Here is an 18,563-nt window from a genome sequence, read left to right on the forward strand (position 1 = left end):
TGCTAAATGTGTGTTTTATTATATTAAGGTGATTTCCAATATGTCTTGTTGGCACCTGATTGGCTGAATGGTTGTCTCCTGTATAAGTAAGACAATGACACACTGACTCACTCAACCTTTCAATAAACAATTGCTATATTTACAAAAAAAAGAGCAGGATCCTATCTTTACCTATTTTTTTTTTTTCAGATGAAATCAGTAAAAGATCCAGGTCTGTGCCACAGAGGCTCACAAACATTTCACACCAATGTAGAATCAGACCTGGAGACAGTGCTCTCTAAATAGCTTTGCCCATGTTCTGCTGAGGGGACTGCTGGGAGCATGCTCCCAGTGCATTGGTAATTACAATGTAATCTGATATGGCATCACAGAGAGTGAGAGGAGGAGGGGGAGGAACACAAGAGTTGAAATCCACAGCGTGCTGGTGTGCAGCTGCAACATCTCTCATCTTGACAGTCCAATGGCAGGGTGGGTTAGAAAGGCGGAAGAGGGATGGTAAGAAGAAGATGAGAAAGAAAGAAGAAAATAGACGCGGCAGTCAAGAATAATCACCAAAACAAAAAAAAGAGAACAATTTAATTTTCTATCTTCCTAACATGGACACATTTCCAGTAGTAAAAGTAGAGCTGACTTTACTTAGTGAACAGAGCCTACAGCCAGAGTCCAGGTCCTGCTGTGCAGGGCAGTGAAATGCGTGCCTTCTCAAATTTGATCCTGTTGCATCTTCTAAAGTTAACCATGAATTAAATTTAAAGTCTCAAGATTCAACAAGAACAAATTCAATGAAACAAGCGTTTAAATCTGAGAACAGCTGCCCAGCTCTTCTGGCAGCTGAGAGAGTGCAGTTCTCTCTCATTCGCCCCCAAGTCGGAAACCTTGCCCCCAGTTGTGACGTCCTCCGAGTCCCCCTGCATTGTCCTGGGGAGCTTGCCTCCTGGTCGGAGGGACTCCAAATCCGGACACCCCTCCCCTCCTGTTAGGAAAGAACCGGTACCTGCAGAGAGATGTTAAAATGTGATCTCTGAACTCAATCAAGCAACAAAATCTGTTTGGTTTTGGTGAGAAGAATTAGCATTATAAATTTTAAGTGTGACAAAAGCACCCATAGCTACACCACACAAACATATCTGTGTTATCGGTTTTTTGATAATTTGTTGTCTGCCTTGACTTTGTTGTTACATGATTCTGTGGCAGACCCTCAGCCCCTCCACTGGGAAATTAATTTTCAAACATTTGACTCAAATAAGTGATTGGACGGGAAATCAGAGGTAAAATCAACCCTTTTAAAAGACACTTTAGATATCAGTTTGTGTTTGAAATTTTAACCGAGCAACAGAGGGTTTCATAATTGTGGAAATACAACCCTATCATTAAAAATAAACAGTACCCAATTTAAACAGGACCACTCTCCCCTTCGTGGTCATCTCCTCAGGCAGTGCAGCAATGTTTCCAACACCACTGCTGCATTTGAATCATTCTGTGACAGTCTGGCCATTTCCATGTGTGCATGACTGAATCTCCTTCAACGTCTCTGAGTCATGCTCACTTGCACATGGTCCGATTAGGACCTTCAGAGAGTGATCTAAATATGGGAGCCTTGCTAGAAGCAGTGCAGCTCTTCTAAAGAGCCAAAACCACAGATGACTTCATGATTGCACCTTGCAAGGACGAGCAACAAACACTTTCAAACCCCATGTCATTACAGTTGTGGTTACCCCTTGTGCTGCTGGTTTGAAAAGACTATATAACTTTGCCTGTTAGTTATCAGTGTGGCCACCAGTGACAATTACAACATGACATTAACTGATAAAACAGTCTTGGAGTTGCAAAGAAGTAAACTGTAAAACTGACTCATTAGGCAGGAATGCACATTTTCTGTAAGAGCCACAATAACTAAGTCTTCTCACAAAGTAAGGCTAAAGCAGCAGATTCTCCAAGTGTACTGAGATAAATGAGAGTTTAAACTCTGGATTGTGACAGGCGATGTGTTAATAAAAAGCTCCATAGTGTTGTTTTAAAGCTGAGTGCACTTCAGTAAATGCAGTGATAACACTTAAACACTAAAACGGCGCTTCTGAAATGCTGCGCGTGCACACAAACGTACAAGAACTCTGGCGTGGAGAGGAAGGCGCGTCCTCCCAGGTCCATGGGGTATTTGAACATGAGGAAGAAGTAGAGATGGCCCACCAGGTTTCCTGTCAGTTCATTCACAAATCTGCACAAGAACAAAGAGAGGAAGATTACTCACAGGAACACCATTACACAGTTAGTACAAGTTATTCCCCAGACTGGAATACAGATTTAAAGGCTTTGATCTAAATTTGTTACTTACGATCCTCCGATGATAAAGTTGAACGCCAGAATGACCCAAGGTAGATAATGAGCCTAGAACAAAGCAGCAGAAAATTGTGTTCATAAAAATCCTGGAATTATTTATGCTGAGTTAGCATAAACCGTCACAGTTACATCATTGGTATGTGTATTTTATCCTTTCTGATATTTCTGTGAAACGTGAACCTGACAAGAAGATAGAGCATTCAACATTTGATGGGCGTACCTTAAACTGCGTTCCAAACCAGAAGGACACCACGGTGTCTTTGTTGAACTGAGCCCAGATGTACAACACAGACATAATCAGCGGGATCATCAGCAGCTGAAAAGATGAACAAAACCAGCAAGTCACAATCAACATGCCAGGAGTATTTTTACAGTACGTTTGCAAAACATCTAGTTTATGTAAGTCTGATTCATTTTTCTGCACATTGTCATCCCACGACCACCACAGGTTCATTGTCACATACCATCAAACAACACAACAGCCTGGCTCTGTCCAAAGACAGTCAAATCCACTTACCGGTACTAGCACACCTAATAGTTAATGCGCTGCTCTTTAATCTGTGCAATTTTATTTTTTTCCTAATGCAACTTCTTGGCCAGGAGCAGAAAGAAATGGTCTGGATACGCTTTGTGAAATGCCGCATAAATTAGTAAGCTTTAGAGGAGCAGGTGGCAGCGTCTCTGCAGTGTTTATTTTTTTTCTCCAAAATGTAAACCTTTCCTTTTTAAAGTGGGTGTCTTGTGTTATGAAACACTCCTAAGATTTCAAAGGACAGTTGTAAACAAATGCTTTATATAGACGCTACAGCAGTCTACATGCAGAGAGAGAGACAGACGAGGAAGATGCTCACCTGCATGTTTATCAGCAGCCCGGTTATCTGCAGGTTGAGTCAAGGACGACAACAATAGAATCACAGCTGGAGCTGTACAATTAGAACAGCTGGGGACCGGGAGGTTGCCAGTTCAAATCCCCTACACCAGTTTTTGGAAGCTGCCAGTCACCTCTGCCGTTTCCACTTGAGCAAGGCATCTGACCTTGGCATGGGAGACCCCCACTTTTTTTTTTAAACCGTTCTCACCATTTAGCTGAACTGACAAAGACTGAACATGTTGTTTGGATGAGGTAGAGTTTTGCTGCTTTTCCCATATAAAAGGAGAAATGTCTGAGCAGCAAACACCCAATCTGAGCTGAACTCTCACAAGAAGACAGAGAGCTGAGATGTGGGCCTGAGTGTACTGCTGGTGCTGCATGTGACCTAGATTAGGTTTCTCTGCTCTGCAGGGGCAGACTGACACTGGGCCGCTGGCACAGAGCCACCCTGACATGGCACACTGCTGCAGCGAACGAGAGAGAGGCAGAGAGAAGATGAAAGAGAAATGCAGGAGGGGTCAGAATGAATGGTAGAGTGGGAAACAGGCTAACAGGGAGGTAGCTGGATGATGAAAGAATGATTTCCTGTTAGGTAGATTAAAATGTGAGATTTTAAAACAGGAATTGCCAGTTTGAAAGGATACAACTATGCAAATCCAGTTGAAGAGAAGCATGAAGATATAGTCTGCAGGCCTGCCATCAAATGACCCTGGTATAAGAAAAAGAAAATCAGGACGAAGATGATGATGATGACACAAATGAAAACAAGATGCTAGAAAGAGCACTGTATGTTTATAAACCGCCTAGGCCGGTGAGCTTACCTGTCTCTAGCCGAGTGGAGTAATGGTAGAGGAAATAAAGGTTGACCAGGTACAGGAAGCCGGTATTAGGGGTTATTGGGAAATAAAGAGTGGCTGTCACTGGTCTCCAGATCTGAAATAAGCAGAAGAGTTATTAACCCAACAGAAAAACCAGTAAGACATCAGCGTCGCTGTGCCTGTTTGCACATCCAGATGTTCACCACCAAGTCTGTAACACATTAAGTCTCATGTGGGTTGCAAATTATTACTTCCTGTGTGGTATTCCTCTGCAGAGTGTGTGTTTCCTCACAGTAATATTTGAAAATTGGTAAAAGAAGTTGAATCAATACCACATTTAAAAAATTAATGGGAATTAATGGTTAAATTCCCATTAATCCGGAGGCAAAAGACAAGATGCAGTTACAATTTAAAGGAGTGTCTGATCATACCATTATCCAGTTTTTGTGCCGTCAAACAAAAAAAAAAAAAATCTTATTTTGTTGTTTGGGACTTGACAAAAGGTTAATAACTTTTCAATCAACAGAGTCTCATATTCAATGCTTTCACACAGCTTGCGTGACCATCTTAACTATAACTTGACATTTTATAGGCTCATAAAGATCAGGGGGTTATATATAGTATACTGACTCTGCACTACACTTTTATTTCAGTTTATTTTGCTTTCTTTCATTAGCCATACAATAGGCTGCCTACATAATGAAATTAACTGTGGTTTTAATCAACATGTCCTAAGATTAATAATCCACAGCAAGAAAGTCCAATAATTCCAGAAGGTGCATGGATTGTTCAGTGAAAAGAACCTTATTCCTTCACTTAAGAAAACACAGTAATACCACTGCAAACAAAGTACATAGCAAAGTACTGTATTAATGCTGTAATTATTTATATTTAATATTCTTCAGATTATCCCTTAACTATAGATGTGAGATACATTTCGAATTACTGAAGGTGGAAATCATGACATGTCCTTCTAAGTTAAGTACTAGAACTGATATGAAGTGAATTACTTGGTAGCTACTTTTCAGCACTTAAAGTGATCACACTGACCGATTCCCTTTGCCCTGAGCTGTGTTTGATTACTGATTTACACCTATGCCCTAAGCTTGCACGAACCCACTTAGAGGCCTTCACAGTGCCTGAGGGCCTAATTTCATAACATCCCCTGCAATACATGTCTCCACCTTGTGGACGAGAGCGCACTAAAACTAACTTATATTTCCACAACAAATACTTTAAAATAAAACATGTCTATACTTCTCTGGTAATTAAATTATAAAAAATATGTATTTGTTTTCATATTTGGTTTACATTTCAGCGTCACTACATATCCAAGCATTTTGACAACATCCGGAAGTCCCACCCTCCTGCGTCTCGCCCTCTCATTGGTTGCCCCACACTCAGGCCTCCTGAGTTAGCAGTGCTAGCCACCTGCTAACTAACTCCTAGTTTCCAAAAGACAGTAACTCAGCATTTATCCGCTATCTAATCCAACAGACAGACAAGTTACCAAAAACCAAGAAACACTCACATGAAATCTGCTGAAGACCATCTCCGGAAATAGCAAGAGATTCCTGATATCAACCAATCCCAATTTGCCTATAAGGGGAACAGCAATGGAGGCAGCAAACCAGTACCGGGTGATGAAAGGGATGCTTCTGAACCAGTCCCCGATATCTGACATCTTTCCATAGGATTACTGCCAACTTTGAGACCTGAAATAAAATTTCTTCTTTAACAATTCCCTAAAGTCCTTCCCAAATCAGCGACTGCTTCCTGTCTTTATATCACAACTGCTCCACTGTTAAGTTTACATGACGTGGCTAATCACGGTGAGCTAGCTTCAAAATACGATGAAGCCACTGACATCAGAAAGGAAACATCCGGTTTAGCTTTCCAAAGTAAAACCCAATTCGACAACTGTTACCACAGACTGGATAAAACAAAACAAAAAAATTTACTTACTATATGACTATTACTGAACCAGAGACAAATAAAATCAAAAATATAATTTAAATTATTATTACCAATTAACAAACTACGTTTATCCGAGGCAAATAATGGAAAATTACGCATTTTTGAGCGTACTGGAATGCTTTCATTTTAAAGTTAAACGCTTGTTGCAGAAAACAGCACTTGTGATTGGATACACACATAAAATGAAGAATTTTAGAGAAACCATTCCTGTTCGCGCTGTGTAAAAGTGTTACAAAGGTCCTTAGGCAGTATGATCAGTTCGTGGGGTCATTTATAATATTAAGGATGTGCACAGTTGACGATAAAGTGTAAATACATGCCAACCCGTGTGTGCTTGCACATATATTGACCAAATTCGTTTATAAAAAGCTCTTAATTTAACCATTTAAACCGGATGTGTTTTCAGTATCTAACAATATCTTGTTTGCCTTACATTTTATTGCACTTCCTGTGAAATTTGCAAACACGCTCACTTGACCATCCAGAGGCAGCCAGCAACACAAAGAGGCGTGCCGAACGACGCCGTTCTCGCAGCCCCCTGTGGAGATCTAAAAACAGACCACAAGAAGAGAACTGGGCACGAAATAATGCTTTTTAAAAAAGTGGTGGCGATCAGTTAATCGTAATTAATTATCAGTTCAGTTCAGGGTTCAGTTGCTGGAGTTTACCTTTTATCTTTCACTCTGCCTTTAAAGAAGTGGGTGAAGGATTTGGATATTTTACTTACATACTTAAGTATTAGAATGGCTTTTGGAGGTCTGACATATGAGATAAGAAAACTTATGATAATAAAAAGAATAACTGAAAAACTCGGAGCTTTATTGTGTGGATGTAGATGAATGTATGAATAAATATATAAAATAAACAAATATACACTAATACATAAATAAACGTCACGTATTTATTTTTTCAATTTTATTTTTAAATAAAAATTTACTTAATATTCACTTTTTTCTGGGTCTTGTGGAAAAAGAAATCTACAGGGGTGGAAAAAAAAACCTCGCGTTCATGTTCCTTGGCCACGCCTTCTGCCGTATTTCGTCAATTTTGGGCGACAAAATAACTGTTCTTAAACCCAACCAATAAAATAAACAAAACAATAACAAGTGAATACAACCTGTTCGTAGGGGGTCAGCTAAACCTTTAGGGCACTACTTAAATCTGAATTACATTGCTAAGCCTTAATCGAGGGCATTAACGGTTTCTCTCATTACCGCACTTCGTCAATGTTACCCTTTTAAATTTGCCGCTGTTTACCCCGCCTGTAAAAAGATTAGCCGGCTAACCTGCTAGCGGGGAAGCCATGCTATATCATAGTGACATTAAGTTAACTCAAGCGGTGTTTTGTAAATTTACCTCCTGAACTGTGTGGACTTTTTTGAAAATGGAGGTGACGGACATTGGGAACAAAGAGGAGGGTAAAATCTGGCATCGAAAACCAACACCGGGGAAGAGGTAGGTTTAATTTTCACAAAAGTCTTCTTTAGTTTCTCAGACTGTCAGCAGCTGATGCTGCACGGACTCATTTACATGCGGGGCATCTTTATTACACATAGCGCTCTAAGTTGTCAGTCTGTATTCCCGTGATTGCTGTATTTTGGCACTCTTACTTTAAGTATTTTTGCTGTCTGTTGGTATTTACATAACGAATACTGATTCGTTACTACTGTTGTGATGAGTTATTTTATTTACTAATTGCAATCAAAGAATTAGTTATGTTTTACTAGTTCATTAAGGCAGCAGTAATCCTAGAAAACTATGAAACTTTAACTGTAGTTCTAGCAAATCGCAGATTTACAAATGATTTATGTTTGAATGTGAATCAAATTAAAGGAAATTTTGAATAAATAAATGAAAATCTTCTTCACAAGTCTCTGACTGGCTTCATGAATATAAAAATGTTGCGACTAGTGCACTGTGACCTCACCCCAAATTTCACCCCAATCAAACATCCGTGGATGAGACATGGATGAAATTGTCTATGGCAATTATTTATTATTAGTCCTTTATTTATCCAGGTAAAAAATCTCATTGAGATTAAAAATCTCATTTCCAAGAGAGACCTGGCATTTATTTGTTTGCTGTTTAGTTCAGTTTCTTTTGAACATGGAAGCAGTACACAGAAAGTCATGCAAAATACACTGCTTCACTTTGGCTGACTTAGTTGACATATCCAAAAGAGTGGGGAGAAGTGCACACTTATTTAACCCGACTCTTTGCCAGTAAATCCATTATTGTTTATCCTGCCTCTTTATTGATATTAACCTCAATAACAACAATATACATATTTATAATTTCACTTTTACTTGCATTTACATACACTGTGTGAAATACAAAATCCAAATACCTCCAATTTTGGTGTGTTGATTGCAAAATCTGAATAAACCTGGAATTCTAACTAATTAACCAGAGACATTTATTGACATTCAAACATCTCTCTCTTTCTTATACCTAACGAAAACCTTATCTTTATACCTGTTTCTGAACTGCTTTATCTTTGCACATTGCTTCAGTTCTAGTTTCACTCCACACACAGAAACACAAAAATATTTTCTTGTAGTACGCACAGTGACTGTTTTCAAGTTGCAAAAACCTTTAACTCTTTACTCCTTGAAACCCTACTAGGAGTAAAACCTTGGAGGTCTTTTGTTGCTTCCTGTCATATTTGGTTGTAGAACAGAACGAGTGAGTGTGCATCAGAAGTTAAAGAGGGTGGTCTCTGCCTCTGCAGCTGCCCTTGAAAAAAACTGGAAACATCACATGGTCGTCACGCCACATCTTTGACTAACGTGTCATAACTCGTCATTAAGGGTTCATGGGAGGTCGTCAGATGTCATCTTGGGGTTGTTAAATTATGTAGTTAAATTCTTTCTCTTACAGAAAACATGCTTTGAATGTCTCGTGCTAGTTGATCATATTTTGCTGTGAACGAAATTTATGCAAAATTTGTATAATACTTAGTAACAAGCAAATTTTGTTCTTTTCATTTAGGTCGAATCCTTGTTGCTAATCATTCATTTTTAGGTTATTGTTTTTAGAAAATATTAAATAATGCAAGAATGATCTATTCACTCATTTTCTTTCTAACATTCTCTCACACCACCATCAAGGAGCCCAGAGATGAAATTTGATTTCGATTTCAGTTCTTTTATAAAGAATCTGTGCCAGTGAGAAATTGTTCTATTCCTAAGGTAATGTTAACATAGCTCATATCCCACACCTGTGTAAGTAAGACCTCAGGTGGTTAATGCAGACAGGTGCAGAGAGATCGTAGTAGATCTTTTCCTAGGTGACCACTAGGGAGCAGCGATGATTCACTCAGACACTATTTTGTCTCTGATGAGGTGCCTTGTTTGCCTTTTTCAGTGTGTTAGTGACTGTAGTCCGCACTGCTCAGCAGGCCAAGACGGTGCGTTTCCTCCACGTGGCCTTCGACACCACTGGTGATTCCTTCCTGGCTGGGGATCACCATGGCAACATTTATGTTTTTGACATCAGTAGAAACAGGTGTGTGGCTATGAGGGACACTTGGTTATTTAGTATATAAATGTACAGAATTCTGTATTGTTTAGGATTTACTTTTATCAACCAGGATTGTTTGATTCATAAATGTTCTTCCTTTGAATTAGAATATTAAATATATTCAGAATGGAGTCTTAAAACCTTTGATGCTTTTGAAATTTATTTGATTTTATTTTATTGATAGATTTCGGCTGGTGCAGAAAACAGGACAGGCGTGCACTTCTTTGGCATTTAGCCTCCGCAGGACTACAGAGTTCCTCGTGGCTTTGGCTGACTACACTATTAAATGCTTCGACAAAGGTACGTCCTCACACATAAAGTGCTGCTTAGTTTTTCATTTGTAGTTCATTGTACGGAATTATTGTAGGGTCTACCGTACAATATAAAGCGCCTTGAGGTGACTGTTGTTGTGATTTGGCGCTATATAAATAAAATTGAATTGTAATTTTATTCTTAACAAAAATTTTTTAAAGGATTTTCTTTATTGTAACCACAGCCAGCCAGCACTCTGCGGGTTTTTTCATTTCTCCCAGTAGCAGCTGGTCATTTTAATCCAAAATATGTAATTTGGTTCTTCTTTTGAACTACAAATTAACTTGTTCTGGTTAATTACATAGACACTAAGCAGCTGGTGAGTTGGATGCGAGGTCACGAGGGAGCAGTCTCATCCATCTCCGTCCACAGCTCAGGCCGCTATGCAATCACCACATCCTCGGACACAGCGCAGCTCTGGGACCTGGACACGTTCCAAAGGAAGAGAAAGCTCAACATCAGGCAGTCTGTAGGCATACAGAGGGTGAGCATGCAGACATGCTCTGCAAACTATCCATCCATTTTCTTCTGCTTAGGCAATTAATGGTTGCAGGTGAGCTGGAGCTTGTTCTAGGTGCTATAGGTCGAGACGCACTAATTTGATATAAATGAATGGACATCCACACTGTAGACTGACCACGTCAGGTGTTGTTTGCATTGCAGGTGTTTTTCTTGCCTCTCAGCAACACCATCCTCAGCTGTTTCAGTGATGATTCCATCTTTGCGTGGGAGAGTGACACACTTTTCTGCAAATACCAGCTCCCTGTTCCCGATTGTGGACCCAGAATCTTCTACAAGGCCTTTGCTGTCACACGGTGGGTCTCTCATCTCACAGCCACTCATTAACAGCCCCTTACAAAAGTCTCTAACTAATGCATACTTGTGCTGTGTTGGCAGTGACGGTAAGAGCCTTGCAGCAGGTGGGCGCTCCAACCTGCTGCACCTGTGGTGTCTGGACACCAAACAGCTGCTCAGGGTGATTCAGATGCCCACGCAGGTTCGAACTGTCAGACAGCTGGAATTCCTGCCCGACAGCTTCGACGGAGGAGCCAGCCAGGTACAAACAGCACTACCAGAAGGGTTTAGGTTTTTTCCAGTTTTCTTGTTTTCATGTTAAAAATAACGTTCTCAAAAATTATTCCTCAAGTAGATTTTTTTTTAAGATAATCTCATATCTTGTACATTGAAGAGAAAATTAACTGGCATGTAACTAATATGGCTATATGCTGTTAATTTGTACATTTCCTCTGAATTTCTCAGTTTCCTTTTTGGTTATAACTTTAATGTCTTATAGACACTGGGTGTGTTGAGCCAGGATGGTGTGATGCGGTTCATCCACATTCACACATGCAAGCTTCTCTTTCACGTGGGTTCCCATGATGAATCCATCACTACAGTGGCAGTAAGCCCTAACGGCCGACACATTGTGGCGATCATGGATAATGGAAGCGTCAATATCTACAGCGTCCAGAGTCTCACGCAGGAATTAAACAAGGTGACAAGCAAGAATGTGATGAATAGGGTTCATACCAAAAGTTACCACATGTCTTGATTGGAAATTTTGTGTGTGCGCGTGTGTGTGTTTGATTGTTTGTTTTACCCTGGCACTCTCCACAGCCGCCTCCCTCTCAGGTGGCAGTAGTCTCTGGTGGTGAAGCTGATCAGGACTTTTCAAACCTAAAGGTCAAGGTAAGGTCAGAGGCTGTTCAAAGACCAACCAAGAGTTCAGGCAGACGCACACAAGTGAAGACCCTTAGACCTCCTGCTGGGACTACAGCTGAGGATAAAGAGGTAAACTGCTAGAACACACATTATTTTGTGGATGTAATGACTGTGTAAGCTAAAGGGTTGTTTTGAATTTAGTTTCTTTGTGAACAGAATGAACTTCCAGCTGGTTTAAATAAGAAGAGACTGGTGGCTCTGCTAAAGGCATTTGGAGAATACCCAGCTAAATACAGGTAAACACAACTTTCACCAGGAAGATTTAGGCATGCATGTAGAAAAATAATAAGTAATTTTCTATATTTGCATTGCAGAATGTTTGTGTGGCGGTCCTTGCTGTGCCTGCCAGAGAATCATGCAGCATACAGCAGTCTGACAGACAAAGGCCTACATTCAGCCTTCCTCACTCTGCATGAGAAATACCCCATCAAAAGTCACAAACTGCTGAGAGGACTGCAGAGGTGCTCACACTCACGCATATAATCCAATTCAATGCAGTGTTAATTATTTAGAACCAGGTCACAACAACAGTCACCTCGAGGCGCTTTATTTTGGAGGGTAAAGATAGAGTACCTATTTGAAAGAAACCTTAACAATCACGCAAACACTTGGCGACAATGGGAAGGAAAAACTCCCATCCTCCGCAACCTGTTGGGGGTGAGGGGAAAGAAAAGAGAGTGCGAGACAGGACAAAAAGGCAAATCAAAAACTTACACAAGTGTTGGTGTCTCTCAGTCCATCTTGACCCAGTTTTACTGTCAAGAAAACTATAGAAGACTCGATGTTGAAACCTTAACAGGAACTTTTCCTCCGTGTGTAAAAGGGCACTAATGGGTTAACTCAAGAACCACCACCGCCAGATTTGTATGTTTAATGAGCATACAGCATAGTTGGACCCAAAAACATTGTGACTGCTTGTTTTGTCTTCTTCACAGGGTGTTGTCTGCTTTAGCTCACTGGGCAGCCATCTTTGGAGAGGTGGAATACCTTCCTCTGGTAGCTTTTCCTTTTGTCAAGCTCTTCCAGAACAATCCGATGCTCTGCTTCGAAGTGGTGGCCACTGTCATAGGTATTTTCTTACAGAGCTCCATCATCGCTGTGTGTTTTTGCAATATTACATCGGCAAACATTTGAAAACTTGATCAGTCTGAGAATGGTACTGCTACAAGCATGAGGTCAAAATACACTGCTGCTTAGAGTGTACAGACACTTCTGATTGCTATATAAATTTGATCCAAATGCAAAAGTCCTCTTTTCTTTTAGTCAACCTGAACCTTTCACAGGAATCTCTGCTGATTCAGTTGTTTGGTTGTGCAGTGAACTGGTGCCAGCACTGGTTTGAGTATTTCCCCAACCCTCCACTGAATATCCTGAACATGGCAGAGAATGTCCTGGCTCATCATGACAAGGAGCTGCTGCAGCACCTGGTGGACTGTGGCGTTACTTCGCAGGTAACAGAAGCTGCAGAACCACAGAGAGGCTGTCAGATAATGTGCCATAAAATTGCACGCGCTCAGTGGGATCACACGTTCTCTGCACTTTTATGACACTTCTCCCCGCTTGCTCTAGCTCTTCGTGTGGCCCCTGCTGGAGACCTTCTTCTCAGAGGTTCTGACTCGGGATGAGTGGCTGAAACTGTTTGACAACATTTTCTCCAACCATCCATCATTTCTGCTGATGGCCTGTGTGGCTTACATCATCTGTTGCCGTGAGCCTCTCCTCCTCTGCTCACAGAAGCAAGACTTTGAGGTACTTTTCCCATCATTTTTTCTCATCTAATCTAATCCAGGAGAACACAAATTTTGACACATAATGAACTTTTCTGTCTCTCCTCTTCTGTAGTATTTCTTCCACCATCGTAACAACATGGATGTTGGAGCAATGGTAAAGGAGGCCTACCGACTCATGAGCAGCACACCAGCTGACATCCATCCCAGGGCCATGCTCTCTGACTTTACACCACTGACCAAAGGCCAGTACCCTGTGTTCAATCATTACCCAGAATTCATAGTGGAATACCAAAGCAGGGAGAAGGAGAAGATACGACTGCAGGAGATGGAGTATCTCAGAGAGAGGTGAGATTAAAACAAAACAATAATAAAGAAAGAAAGAAAAAAAAAAGTTTTTTGTAATAGTAAATATTAAAACTTAATATAAGGAGGGAGGAAGAAGGCATAACATGTAAGTGTGTGTTCAGGCAGGAGGTGTCAGCAATGCGTGCAGATTTTTTACGTCGCCAGGCTGAAGAGGAGGCCTTTTATGCACAACAGGTAGATTAATTTTTCCGAATTCTGAAAGGAGTATATTACTGTAATCCTCAGACTGTGCGGCGTTCAACACAAACAAACACTTAAAATAAAGTGGAAATAAAGGGAATCAGTTTTTACTGTTTTAATTGAATCTGTTTTAGGAGCTGCTGCAGAAAGCAGAAGAACAGCGCAGAAACATTCTGTCACAGGAAGAGGAGAGACTGACACAGCAGAGGGCAAAGTACACGTTGCACCTTTGAAAATGAAGTATGACTTAAATGAATGACGGGAGTTCAGAGAATGGGTTGGTGACACTGTGCTGTGTTGTTCAGGTTGGCCGCCATGAAGAGAGAGCTCAAGGTGAAGGAGTTAGAGCTGCTGGACACAACCAGAAGACGCTTTCTCAAACACCAGCAGGACCTGAGAGCCTCACAGTTACAAAGACTAGACCAGGAGATCAGCAGGAAGGTAAATGCAGCAAGTTACACATAAAACATATATACTGGTAGATTTCAAGTTTCAATGATTTATCTCTTCTGTGTATTGTGGATGGTAATGTTTAGCACGTGGCAGCACGGTGGCACAGTGGTTAGCACTGTTGCCGCACAGCAAGAAGGTCCTGAGTTCAATCCCACCATCAGGCCAGCAGGGTCTTTCTGTGTGGAGTTTGCATGTTCTCCTCGTGTTTGCGTGGGTTCTCCCCGGGTACTCCGGCTTCCTCCCACAGTCCAAGTTAATTGATAAATCCAAATTGTTAATTGATAAATCCAAATTGCCCATAGGTGTGTTAGCCCTGTGACAGACTGGTGACCTGTCCAGGGTGTACGACAGCTGGGATAGGCTCCAGCACCCCCCGCGACCCTGAAAAGGATAAGCGGATGGATGGATGTTAATGTTTAGATGTGTATGTGTACACTTCACTATGTTAGTAATCTGGTTCATATAGTGGAAGTTTAGCACATTATAAATCCTGTAATGGACCGGAACACCAAAATGACTCGGTGTATTGTCACAGAGATTTATGTGCTTGTTGATATTTTGTGCTGCAAATGACTCTTTATGACCAGGAGACAGCTGCAGCAGTCCAGGATCTCGAGGTCAGACAGATGGAGATGGAGGTTCAAAGGAAACAACTTGAACAGGTGACAAACACCCTCCTGACTCCCTACCAGCCTCACCTCCTTCACTCTGCACTTCTTCCCTTTGTGTTAGTACATTTCTTTCCAATAGTGACTCTCATTAACCTGGAAAACAATTTCTAAGTAAAATGTGTTTCACGAACCAAGTTTTGGTTATAGCCAAAACAGTTACAGCTTCCAGTTAAATGCTCAATTAAGATCACTCAAGCATGAGACCTGTTACGCTTTGGGTAAAGTCTTGTGAAATGTGGTTTCACAGATGTTTATATAATTCCCAGCACTGTGACTGTTATTAAAAGTTCCACTGTCTAATCAGTTTTGCTGCTTTTCTTTCATGGTTTTTCCACCACTGTCCCAGCGTTTGTTGAAAGAGCAGGAGCGTGCAGGACGAGAGGACGAGGAGCAAGTGGAGAGGAGAACGAGGCCGGCGGAAAGAGAGGGAAAGAGTTGCACAGAGCTGCTGCGTAACGCTGAGGAAGACATGCAGGCTAGTTACAAATTCCAGTGTAATTGTCAAACATGAAGTCGTGTGTCCATCTGGCTTTTCAACAGGAGCAGTAGAGTCACCTAAATCATATTTCTCCACAAACACACACACAGAGCCGGGAGGAGTTCCTCAGAGGGGCACGTCAGCTGGGCCTGGAGTCAGACTGGAGGGAGGTGAGGGAACGCCTGCAGCAGGCGGACTCTGGGCAGGACAGGACGAGAGAGGGACTGACAGAGACGGACACTGTGGGAGATGTGGCAGGAAGGAAGGTGAGAACAACATGCAGAGCTGGCAAAAATACAGACATTCTGCATTTAAGAAGTACATACACTTGTGTTACAAACTTGAGTAAAACTTGAAGTACTGATTAATGGGGGAGGGGCGGCATGGGGTGTACTAGACCATATTTATTTCAAGGCTTTTGTTTTTCAGATTTATAGAGAAATAAAATATTTTGTTTTAGATTATAATTCTATAAAGTAAAATAAAAAAAAACATAAAATAAAAATAAAAGATTTTTATAAAGCCCGATAAAATGTACATATACCAGTAAAAAGCGACTGACCTTGGGCTGTTAGGCTGGACACTGAATTATTATTAAAAACATCATAACAACGACTTGGTATCACAGCACAGGGCACACGAGCACACACCAAATCTATCCAGTCTCTTTTTGCCTCCTAATGTCAGAAAGTCCCCCCTTCAAGAAAATAGAGTAATGGGAATTTTATTTTATGCCTTAGTTTAGATTGCATGTATGCTTTATTTGACATTACTGTACTTGAGAGTGCTTATATATTATTTATAACCAGTGGAATTCTTGATTACTAAAATAACTGTTTGCTGCAGCCCTGATTTTTATTATGTGTTGGCTTGAAAAGTGACAGAATATATGAGTTTTTATTGGGCTTTTATGTGAGACCTTAAGACAAATCTTTGTGATCCCAGTTGATTGTTATCATCATCATCTGATGTAATGTGAGCATTGTTCATTTAAAGAATGACTGCTTGTTAATTTGCAGTGGGATGAGGTGATGACTCTCAGAGCTCTGCTACAGGATCATCACCAACCATGCCCTTCAGCATTTACAGGTATTACCGCCTCACTGCCACACACAGACACACACACAGTCTATTATTCAGACTCATCTCAGTGTATTTATTGTTTATCAGATGGTGAGGGGCAGACGAGGATAAGGTCACCGTGTTTGAGTAGAGACCCTCTACACAGACACGGTGCCGTCACTCCTGTCAGGACTAACTCCTTCACCACTGCGAGACCAGCAGGAAGTCAGGTGTTGTGTCTGAACAGCAGCTCACCCTCAGAGAGCACCTCCACCAACTGTAAGTCCTTGTTATCACCATGTTTTTTAAAAATTAAGTGGCAAAATGTATTTCCCCATCGGTTTACCAAAGCTGGGTAGTATTTCAAGTAATGATTTATTGTAACCACCGCACGATTATAATCTGATTATAATAATCTGTTACTAATCTGTCAAGTGTTGGAGCACAACTACAAACTGTGAAGCTGCCTTCCTTCTATCCTCCTTTGTCAAATGTGTTTTTGTATCAGTAATCCTTTCTTTCTTTTCCTGTCAGTCTCACTGGACCGAGGTCGGGCCCAGCTGGACAGCAGTGAGAGAGAACTGCTGAAGGAAATCAGAGAACTGAGACAGAAGCTGGCAGCAAGAGCCAAAGAGGGCAGCTCTGCCTCCTCACAGTCTGTCCACACACTGTCCTCCCAGTGACCACAACTCCCTCAAACTCTGGCTTCACAGAGTCACAGAAACATATTCTTATCTCGAGACCTCTGGAACAGACGGACAGTGAATCAGACCGATGAGCTAACTGCTTCCAAAGAATGTTTTTGCCATCCATCCCTCCACCTTAAAGTACAAATGCAGTCAAACAGCTTCCACTCTTCATCCTCATGAAAACTCATGTTTTAGCAAAACACCAGTCGAGAACAGAAACAGTTTATTTCAGTTTCTGGCTTTGTTTGTGCTTCATGTCATGTGCACATTGTTGCTCGCATCAACCTGTAATGTTTGGGTGGTTCTCTCAAAAACCAGCTTTGACTATTTTTCTTTAAGCAGTGTGTAAGACCATCTGACATACTCTCGGTACTGTGTGTAACGGACTCACACGCTTCTTCTGCAGAGTCCATAGTGAAGAATAAACTGTTTAAATTTGCTGTCATGTTTTTAACAGATGTGCAGTTCTTACATGAGTCCTTTTTTACTTTAATGTATTTTGTATTTGCTTTATTTAAAATCTATTTGCATAAAAACATTTAAAAATCTGCATTGATCTTTGTGTCATTATGACTTTCTTTATCAGAGTCATGTATTTTTAAAAAACAAACTTTAATTTAAATATCTGCAGTCACACTTTTCTGTATTCAGAATGCATTTAGGTTGGGTTATATTTAGATGAGAGGATTTATGATTTGATTAGAGTTAGAGATTAGACTCTACCAAAGCAGAAGTGCAAAAACACTGACCTATGGGCCTCTTCTCACTGTCTGGGTGTGGCATTAACTGTCATCACTTTTGGTCTTGTGAGCATCCAGGTGTTATTTGACATGAGCTGAACTGGCAGCGATCTCCATTCCTGTCACTCACTGCTTTCTATCTCTCCACCCATGTTTTATCTGTGCTCACCTGTTCTTCTGCATCATTCTGTCACAGGCCATGGGAAGGAAACTGCAAAGCATGCACTGCCCTGTTGTCACTGCCAAAGTTAATTAACAAACAAAAGCACAAACAGGGAGGTATTGGAGCCACAGAATCACATCTAAAAGCAGAATTTCTTTGAATGATGTCTCAAATTTTACAGGCTAATATTTTTATTCTATCTTTGCATCATTTCCTGTAAATTTCTTTATCTTTACCTTCACAGTTACACACTTGAAGGTCACTGTCTTACACCCACAGTCTGACTGACTCACTTTTCACCTGTCACTTCTCATTATGTTTTAGGAAACCATCTTGCCCTCAGCAGGGGTGGATCTACCTTTCTCTCTTTACCTGTCTGCATGTCTGAATCAGTAGATCTCTCTTAGAGAAACTGATTTCCAGAGCTGTAACGTCAGCATGCTAACTTTTCTCTAACCTGAAAATAAGGCTT

At 40.9% G+C, this 18,563-nt stretch overlaps 2 protein-coding genes across 3 annotated transcripts; one reads left to right on the plus strand and one right to left on the minus strand.

The window, feature by feature from the left end:
- derl1 (derlin 1) lies at positions 1-5,894 on the minus strand. The gene is made up of 8 exons (XM_085290933.1): positions 5,558-5,894; positions 4,030-4,141; positions 3,853-3,917; positions 3,189-3,215; positions 2,558-2,653; positions 2,333-2,385; positions 2,105-2,215; positions 1-994 (listed from the first exon to the last, which is right to left on the minus strand). Exons 1-8 carry the CDS (start codon positions 5,708-5,710, stop codon positions 853-855), a joined length of 759 nt encoding a protein of 252 aa, XP_085147059.1. The 5' UTR covers positions 5,711-5,894; the 3' UTR covers positions 1-852.
- A 1,166-nt stretch (positions 5,895-7,060) lies between these two features.
- Positions 7,061-17,738, plus strand: tbc1d31 (TBC1 domain family, member 31). 2 transcript variants are annotated; one of them, XM_085290935.1, is made up of 23 exons: positions 7,061-7,458; positions 9,370-9,510; positions 9,710-9,825; positions 10,143-10,321; positions 10,501-10,652; positions 10,735-10,894; positions 11,132-11,332; positions 11,455-11,628; positions 11,701-11,795; positions 11,874-12,020; positions 12,495-12,628; positions 12,877-13,010; positions 13,129-13,308; positions 13,402-13,634; positions 13,757-13,829; positions 13,970-14,049; positions 14,141-14,276; positions 14,876-14,950; positions 15,306-15,434; positions 15,548-15,703; positions 16,457-16,526; positions 16,608-16,778; positions 17,034-17,738. In XM_085290935.1, the coding sequence occupies exons 1-23, from the start codon at positions 7,388-7,390 to the stop codon at positions 17,180-17,182; spliced, it is 3,156 nt and encodes a 1,051-aa protein (XP_085147061.1). In that variant the 5' UTR covers positions 7,061-7,387; the 3' UTR covers positions 17,183-17,738. The 2 variants fall into 2 exon arrangements, with proteins under 2 accessions (XP_085147061.1, XP_085147062.1); XM_085290936.1 differs by having other exon boundaries at positions 11,716-11,795.
- Positions 17,739-18,563: the final 825 nt, after the last annotated feature.

Source organism: Mchenga conophoros, linkage group LG11 (genome assembly GCF_057382185.1).
Source record: "Mchenga conophoros isolate Kocher_MC1m ecotype Shallow Benthic linkage group LG11, M_conophoros_male_GT1.1, whole genome shotgun sequence".
In the NCBI taxonomy this organism is placed as follows: Eukaryota; Metazoa; Chordata; class Actinopteri; order Cichliformes; family Cichlidae; genus Mchenga; species Mchenga conophoros.

Coding starts and splice junctions, on each gene's coding strand:
- derl1 (XM_085290933.1), bottom strand. CDS start 5,710: ATGTCAGATATCGGGGACTGGTTCAGAAGCATCCCTTTCATCACCCGG. Junction 4,142..5,557: donor TGGTCTTCAGCAGATTTCAT/GTGAGTGTTTCT, acceptor TGCTTATTTCAG/ATCTGGAGACCAGTGACAGC. Junction 2,216..2,332: donor AACTTTATCATCGGAGGATC/GTAAGTAACAAA, acceptor GTTCTTGTGCAG/ATTTGTGAATGAACTGACAG.
- tbc1d31 (XM_085290935.1), top strand. CDS start 7,388: ATGGAGGTGACGGACATTGGGAACAAAGAGGAGGGTAAAATCTGGCAT. Junction 7,459..9,369: donor AAACCAACACCGGGGAAGAG/GTAGGTTTAATT, acceptor TGCCTTTTTCAG/TGTGTTAGTGACTGTAGTCC. Junction 11,333..11,454: donor TCACGCAGGAATTAAACAAG/GTGACAAGCAAG, acceptor CACTCTCCACAG/CCGCCTCCCTCTCAGGTGGC.